The following is an 8,731-nucleotide window of genomic DNA, read 5'->3' as shown; positions in this document are numbered from 1 at the left end:
TTTTTTTTAATACAATTAGCATACATAGCGGATCGTAACTACTATAATTTATAACAATTATAAATGATTTTAATTAAATTAGGATGATTTTGATCAAACTTAAATAATTTTAATTATATTGGTAAAAGATTATTTTGATATAAGAATATTTTATATATATTAATTTTAATTAAATTGAAATAATTTTTTTAATGTATTTTAAATTTTTTGTTCATGTGGTTGGAGAAAAGAGTATTAACATAATTAAAAAAAAAAAAAAAAAGGTGAAGATTGTTTAGTAAATTGCCCAAGTCTAAATTCCGTAGTCGACTCTCTCTTTTCGCACCGACCAAGCGACGGTGGGAAAGTAACCGATTTGCATTTCTTCTCCTCTCGGCCACGTCCTATAAATACACCTCGACCGATCACTACAAGGCACAAGCCCTGTGGAAGGAAGGATTCGAGTGATCCTTGTTCGTCTTCTCCACATGGCGGCCCCAAATTCGGTTCCCCTTCTCACCGCTTACAAGATGGGCAAGTTTGACCTTTCTCACAGGTCAGAGTTTCTTTCTTTTCTTTTCGGTTGCTTTCCTAACATCGAATCGAATCACATGCGATGAGTGTTTCAATATAGTTCTTTGTGGCAAACAAGATATCCAAAAAAAATAAAAAATCTGATTTTGTTCCAATTTCTGAATCTGAAACGAATTGCGCTGGCTCTGCTTGCAGAATTGTGCTGGCGCCGTTGACAAGGCAGAGGTCGTACGGTAACGTGCCGCAGCCGCACGCCATATTGTATTACTCTCAGCGGGCATCCAAAGGCGGCCTCTTGATTGCCGAGGCAACTGGAGTTTCCGACACTGCTCAAGGGTAGGGTGGGCTATTGCCCCGAATTATTTCAGATGTTGCTGTGATCGCTGTTTGTTTTGTTTTGTTGTGTTTGCTCATTGAATCTGGTTGGACAAGGTATAAAGACACTCCCGGTATTTGGACCAAAGAACAGGTGGAAGCTTGGACGCCCATTGTGGATGCAGTTCATGAAAAGGGTGGCATCTTCTTTTGCCAGATTTGGCACGTTGGAAGGGTTTCCAACACTGGTACTTCTCTCAAACCTCTGCCTTTCTCCCTTCTCTTGGCTAAATTATGTTGTTTTTTTTAGGTGCAAGTCATGATTGCAAGTTTGGAACCACTCTACTTTTGTGTTGGTTCTTAGGCAAACACCCTCTAGATGTATGAAAAAATGTTATAGTCGATATAGTTGGCTTCCCTAAGCTAAAATGGTTTCTTTTTTTTTTCCTTTTATCTACACTGTGTTGCATCATGCTGAGGTAGGTATCTCTGCCCATTCTGCTCAGGATTACTTGTTGATACTGGATTACTGCCAGTGTCACCCATATAGGGATGTCCAGTGTTGATTCATATATCGCTATACTCCTCTTGCAGATTTTCAGCCCAATGGCCAAGCTCCAATTTCATGTACTAATAAGCCATTAAGTCCTCAACTACGAGCCAATGGCGTTGATGAAGTGAGATTTTCTGTCCCACGGAGATTGGAGACTGAAGAAATTCCTTTGGTTGTCAATGATTTTAGACTTGCTGCTAGAAATGCCATTGAAGCCGGTAAGACTACGTACTTTTTTATATGGTCTTCATTTCTTATTCTAGATTTGCAACTTTGCCCGGTAAGACTACGTACTTTTTTATATGGTCTTCATTTCTTATTCTAGATTTGCAACTTTGCATCTATGCTAACACAATTATCAAATTTCTTGGAGCCACAAGCTGCTCTAAGAGTTTCATATTGACGCCGGATAGGATAGCGATTATCCTACGGGCTAACGAGAAAGGGAAATTGAGAAGAAGGCAAGAAGACAAGAAGAGAAACCGCCGAAAACAAAGAGAAACCCATCATTCTCTAGGTTTTACCAAAAAAGGAAACTTTATTCAATATAGAGGATAATCTCTCAAATAGCTAAATAGGACGCTAAATACCCCACATTTCAAAAATACCCTAAATACCATAAAAATATAAATTATTAAAAATTGAAAAAAGATGTTCAAATCCTTCGAAAAGGTCCCTAACTTTATTTTTCGGGTCCAAAACTTGATGGTTGCAGGTCTCCCATAACAAATGTAGATCTCTACACGCGTGAGCACAGATAGAGCCTGATTTTGAGTCTCGAGTCAAAAGTTATGACCGGTTAAATATTAGGTACTCCTACGTTAGTCCTGCATCACATATCTTCTTTTTTGCTAAGTTTGATCTTTCAATATGTAAAAAACATAAGGATTGCATGGTTCATCTTATTGGTTCATGGTTCATTGATCAAGCTTAATAAACCTCATACTAGAGCAAGGTCCTTCACTTTTCAGATAGAATAATTTGTTTGTTCATGATGATAAAAAATTAAAGCGTATAGCTTATATACTTGAAAGTCCAATCCCATAGATGTTCCTTTACTGTTATGTGAAATACCAATTTATTCTTGGTGCATCAATTCCTTTTCTTTTGGATTTTGTGTTTTTCGTTTCAATCTTTGGCTTTTCTAGTCATCGGGGTGTTTCAAGGTTGTTTTTGGCCCCACTTTGATTTAGTTCTCTGGTTTACTGATGCCTACTAGGCTGCCTTTGTTATATAAGTGTTTTTTTTGTTATATCTTAAGCTATATTTCCCTTTTTCCTCTTTTGTTTCTAGTTTTAGAAAATATATAGAATTTTAGGTACACTAATAAAATATTTTCAAGATAGAATTGAGAAAGTGTTTCTAATTAATATTGCAAATATTATTGTCATGTAAACTTCGATGGCAGATAGGGTCCTGCCAATGTGGGGCCCGGGGGAAGAGTTTATTGTACATAGTCTTATCCTACTTTGCAATAGGTTATTTTCGAGACTCAAACCCGTGACCTCTAGGTCATATAGCAAAAACTTTACTGTTGCGTGCCAAGGCTCCCCTTTTAAGGTCAAGCATATAACACGGTTATTTTTTTTTTATTGTCGTCAAGTAAAGGTGTTGCATTTAAAGAGAGATGATGGTCGTGGTGTGGTGTATGGGAGAACAAATAAGTAAGAAATATTTTTAAAATGGTCAGGATTGTACAAATGAGCGGTAAAAAGATATAAAGGAGATAAAAATAAAGTTTAAAAGTCAGAAATCTCATAAGAATATGACAAGTTGGGATGAAGGATGAGGAAAGGGTATTTATCATATTAGAGCATCCACAATAAGATCAAATGTTTCTCCCAAATATTTGTGGTCCCACATCCACATCATTAATTAAATATCTCACTCCTCAGATAACCCAAATCCCATAATCAAATATCCCACAAACTAAATATGTATGGAGCTCATCTATTAAATATCTTACTTTCAAATATCCCAAGTTCCATCATTAAATATATATTTTTAATTTTTTTGTTAAAAAAAATAAAGAGAGAGAAATCAGTGGGCATCTATACTCGGTGATTTCAAATTTCCTCCCCAATATTCCCTTCCAATGGGGAATATTTGAGATTGAGGGATATTTAGAGAAATATCTCCACTGTAGATGCTCTTAGGTGAAAAAGCGTAGGCCTAATGGTATTTTGGTCGAAGTTTTGAAGAATTTAGGAAATAAATAAATATTTTTTTCTTAACTAAGTTATTTTACAAAATTTTAATGTGAAGATAATGTAGTTATAGTTTTTTTAAAAGGTTGTTTAGGTTTCTTTAGGAGGATATTTAGACTTGCACTAGTTACCTTCACTGCTTGAGATGCTTAAAAACCAACCTACAAGTCCCAAGTTGGTTTGATCGAAGGCTTCTCATGCCCATGCCTTATCAATGGACTTCTATTGTTTCCTATAGTCCAACCATATGTTTTCGTATGCTCGCAACCACACGTTGTTGCCTTCCCCTTGGTTGACCCTTTACACAGATTGATTATGCAATCCCTACATTAGATCATGGCTAATTTACAGCCCCAAGGCTTTTCTATTGCATGGACAATATCATCCCCATCATGGAGACACTTGCACAACAAACTTGAACAACAAAATACACTTGCATTACCTTGGTAACATCATTCCTCAATTAAAAATTATTTTTGTTTAATTTAATTGATTATTTTGAATTTACCTAGGTTTTCTCACAAAATACTAGTTTTCCCTCACCACAACCAAATCACAATCCTTTATTCATATCTTAGTTTATCAGTTTTACAAATGTTTATAAATATCATTACTTGTTAACCCTTAGCATGACATGTTGAACCTCACTTTGTGAGAAATAGATAATAGCTGTGATCATTAGAAATCAGGCGCGAACTTGGAAAACAAAGCTTAAAAGCCTAAGAAGTCAATTGGATGTCTTAGAAAGATTCTTAAAACAAATTATTAGAAAACCAGGCGATATGGGTAAAGATCATTCAGGCAATGATTATGGCTATTTTTTTAATATACCATAGATATAGAGGTAAGCAAGATGAAAGAGACATCACTAGACATGCTAAAGTGGCAACCCTTAGCTTTAGTAGTAGGATAGATCTGAATGAATTCCTTGATTGGTTAGCCTAAATTGAGGATTATTTTGATTGTTATGACATAACCCTGTTAAACTTGCAATTTGAAGAATTAAGGCTAGAGAAAGCTCTAGAGCTTTCCTTATTCACATCATTTAAGTGCTTATGCTAGAAATCCAAGCAAACTCAGTGGAGGGAGGCAATAGAAAATGGGCACCTATAAAAAAAATTTAGCTAATTCAATTTAAAATGATCTAAAAGATCGAATATTGCTAGTGTATATCTTTGACTAGAGTCTAATAGAAGGATAAAATCCATGCAATCAATCTAAATAGTTGGGACCTGATGTTGGTAGTGTCCAATTCATTTCAATAATGGTGAAATAATCTTGCATATCTATCCCTTTTGCTTACAAGGAAATTATATTAGATTAACCGAACTGCAGAACTCTGAAACGAAATTTATAATTATACATCATTTTAGCATAGGGCTTAGTTTATTTGGAAAGTTCTGTCCTTAGCAATTTTACATCTTAATTCCTGAAAATTGATTTCATGATACTTTACCGCATAGGTTTTGATGGAGTTGAGATTCATGGAGCACATGGCTACTTAATTGATCAATTCATGAAGGACCAAGTGAACGATCGCACAGACCAGTATGGCGGCAGCCTAGAGAATCGTTGCCGCTTCGCTTTAGAAGTAGTCGAAGCTGTTGTTGCTGAAATTGGAGCTGACAGAGTCGGAATAAGACTTTCTCCTTTTGCCAACTATTCAGAAGCTGGAGATTCCAATCCTGAAGCTCTTGGGCTGTACATGGTTAACGCTCTCAACAAATATGGGATCGCATACTGTCATATGGTGGAACCTAGGATGATAAAAGTAGTGGAAAAAATGAAAATTCCTAAGAGTCTTCTTTCAATGAGGAAAGCATTCAAGGGAACTTTTATTGTCGTTGGGGGTTATGATAGAGAAGAAGGCAACAATGTCATCTCAAGCGGTTATGCGGATCTGGTGGCTTATGGACGCCTCTTCTTGGCCAACCCAGACCTTCCTCGGCGGTTTGAGTTGAATGCTCCACTTAATAAGTATAACAGGGAAACCTTCTACATTTCTGATCCAAATGTTGGATATACAGATTATCCATTCCTTTCGTTTTGATTCATAGACTAACAAGCTCTGAGTTGTGAAAGTTCATTTAGGATAATCGCATTGAAGATGCAACTCTAGATGCTACAGTATGTGGGGTAGGAAAGTGTTTACTTTGCCTTCAATAAATATTTCTCCTCTTGAGAATCAGTTATGAAGCAGATCTATAGTCTATGACTTTGATGTTCTAGGGAATGATCCAATATATTTTTCATCCATGCATGCTTTCATTGCTATCATCCATCTAGTCCCCTCGGGGTTGTGCGATAATTGAGATATGGAATGTTATCATATGAGGTTTTGGGGTCGAAACTTGGTGCGTCTGAGCATGCCTTCCCTCATGGCCACCTGCACTAATGACTAGTATTCATTCATGATTTACTTCCTTCGTGTTGACCTAATGATAGATTGGCTGGAACGCTAGGGTGAATAAATCACCTTCTGCCATGTTACTATCATCATCCTTCACCACCGGAGAGTAATTTAAACATCCTAGGAGCTTTCCAGACAACTTCGGCGCCCTCTGATGTGTATTATTTCATGCAAGTTCATCTTCATCCTCGAAGGAAGCTCCTACTTCAACATTCAGCGAGTGGTAGATTTTGATACATCATTTTTTTGATGTTGTCCATAGGAACTTATGCTATAATCGGTTTGATTAAGTTGAAGAAATTTTAATCAGAGATTAGTTTTTGACAAACTTAAATAATTTTAATTGAATTAAGATTTATAGTTGTAGGCACATTTTATCAAATTTCTTACTTATATAGTACAATCTTGCCACATGCTTATTTTTGCTTCATTTTATTACGATTTGTTGGCTCTTCTATTACAAAAATAAATACTTTTATCGATGAAAATTTCTATTATAATTCTGTTGTTGTAGGTGTTTAGTGATGGAATTACAATGAAAATTATTTTGTCGAGAGATAATTCGTCAGAAAATAAATTTTCGCTGGAAAATTAATTTCTATAGCAAATATCACCGATGAAAATGTATTTCCGTCGATAACCACCGATGAAAAAATATATTCCGTCGGTAGTCCCTAAAAGGGTTTACTGACGGAATTAAGAATTTTGTTGGTAAACCCTTTATGGAATATCGACGGAATCGGTGATTCCGTCGGTAAATCATTTCAATATTTACCGACGGAATCACAATTTTGTTAGTATTCTGTCGGCATTTAAAAAAAAATATAAACAGCCAACTTAAATTAGGTCTTACCCTATTTATAATTTTCATAGATAAATATTATTATCACAAACGATGGTATTCACCATCCACACAATCACATTTCACATTCATCCATACATCCATATGATCACATTTCACAATCCACACATATAAACAGATTTCAAAATCCATAATAGAATCAATCGCAATCATCTAATAGAACATACAAACAAAATGTCAAACAAAAACTAAACATGATCCATAAAAACAGTAATAGAACATCCATACAAACTAATAGAAAAAAACTATAATCCTACATAAAGTCAAATACAATAGATTTATATCATATTTATATAAATAAAAATATTGCATATATGTATAACCAAATTTAATACCTGGATAAAAGAAATGGACAAATGATGATCATCAATATTAATAGGCCTAGACTCCTAAAATATATAGTAATACAATATTTAGAAATTAGCTAATTTCTATATGATAAATATATTTTGCATAATTTATGTATGATAAAAAATTTGAGTTTTAGTTGAACAAACCTCAAAAAAAGTTAATCAACAAGATCTGATGGATCCTGAGTCTCTTGTGAATCAAAATAAAATGGAACTGGTGGTGGGGGTAAATTAGCTATGAACTGTCTCATATGAGCCATGAGAGCATCATGATCTTCACGTCGCTTCTGCTCCTCATCAGTTCGCCTCCGATCCTCCTCAGCTCTCCTCTGCGTCTCAGCAGACATCCGCTATTTCATCTTCTTATCTATTGAGACAACTTGAGTGCGTAGTTCTTGATTTTCCTGTCATAAAGACTGCACCCCGGAAGAAGAAAAGGAAGAGGAGCCATCACGAACCCTAGGAGTTCTTAAATGATCAAATGTGACTTTGGCCTAGGAGCCAAGGCTGTAGAGGGTGGAGTTTTTTGTCCGTCCACTGATAATGAATCTTATTTAGTGTCTCGGTAGATATAGGTTGTGGCCCCCCCCCCCCCCCCCCCCTTTGCTAGTGGCTGAGATGCCTGTACCACTCTATCTGTCATTTGATCCCGTTTGAAAAAATATAATATGAATATTATTTAATTTGATCACAATTGCTAAAATTAATCAAGATAGAAACAATTAAATGTAATAAAGTAAATAATCTTACGTGTATGACCTTTGATCTAGTATCGATAAATGTGTCATCCTTCTTCTTGTGGGTTTTAAGAAAGACCTCCATGCAAGTAGGTTAGCGGGCACGTTCCTACATACACAAATAATTTGGGACAAAATTATATAAATTTAATAAAAATATAAAATTTATTTATTTAACTTTAAATTAAACTCACCAAATCCATAGCATGCTCAACAATAGATTTGAAACATGATGTATGTCGAGCCATTCTGGTGTTCGGGCCACTTGGCTCTATATTTCTATTTCATCTAGCTTTTTCAACATTTGCTTGATATCTTGCTGCAGTCCAGGTGGTCATCCATGCACTCCATATCTCGATTGACATATACGCCGGTCTGATGCCCTTCTTTCTCATATAATAAAGAAGGTCTATGTAAAGTTTGGAACAATAATTATTCCAAGTATCTTTAAATTGTTGCTCTTGACCTTCCTCCCATGTATATCTTTTTTATAATTATAAGTTGAATTAAACCTTTAGTATATTAAGGATAAATATATTATAGAATACAAGTATATTAAATATACTTATAACAAATTCATTATAATAAAACAACTTTTCTCCGGGTCTATATGTCTCCATATAGTACCAGAAGGGCATACTCATTCCTTGAATTTGCCCATGATATATGTGGCAACTCTGTGGCCACTAGAAATAAACCTGCAAGAAAAAATATTAAGGTATGAAAAATATTATAAAGTGATATATGAACTTGAATTACTAATAAAAAAAAAATACTTATGAGC

The 8,731-nt window shown here is 35.1% G+C and overlaps 1 protein-coding gene across 1 annotated transcript; it reads left to right on the top strand.

Annotated features, from left to right (window-relative positions):
- The first annotated feature begins 312 nt into the window (after nucleotides 1–312).
- Nucleotides 313–5,776, top strand: LOC122052314 (putative 12-oxophytodienoate reductase 11). Its single transcript, XM_042613785.1, has 5 exons — nucleotides 313–535; nucleotides 709–849; nucleotides 946–1,076; nucleotides 1,423–1,599; nucleotides 5,052–5,776. The coding sequence occupies exons 1-5, from the start codon at nucleotides 468–470 to the stop codon at nucleotides 5,636–5,638; spliced, it is 1,104 nt and encodes a 367-aa protein (XP_042469719.1). The 5' UTR covers nucleotides 313–467; the 3' UTR covers nucleotides 5,639–5,776.
- Nucleotides 5,777–8,731: the final 2,955 nt, after the last annotated feature.

Source organism: Zingiber officinale, chromosome 3A, assembly GCF_018446385.1.
Source record: "Zingiber officinale cultivar Zhangliang chromosome 3A, Zo_v1.1, whole genome shotgun sequence".
In the NCBI taxonomy this organism is placed as follows: domain Eukaryota; kingdom Viridiplantae; phylum Streptophyta; class Magnoliopsida; order Zingiberales; family Zingiberaceae; genus Zingiber; species Zingiber officinale.
This window is presented reverse-complemented; position numbering and strand designations above follow the sequence as displayed.

Coding starts and splice junctions, on each gene's coding strand:
- LOC122052314 (XM_042613785.1), top strand. CDS start 468: ATGGCGGCCCCAAATTCGGTTCCCCTTCTCACCGCTTACAAGATGGGC. Junction 536..708: donor AAGTTTGACCTTTCTCACAG/GTCAGAGTTTCT, acceptor CTCTGCTTGCAG/AATTGTGCTGGCGCCGTTGA. Junction 1,077..1,422: donor TGGAAGGGTTTCCAACACTG/GTACTTCTCTCA, acceptor CTCCTCTTGCAG/ATTTTCAGCCCAATGGCCAA.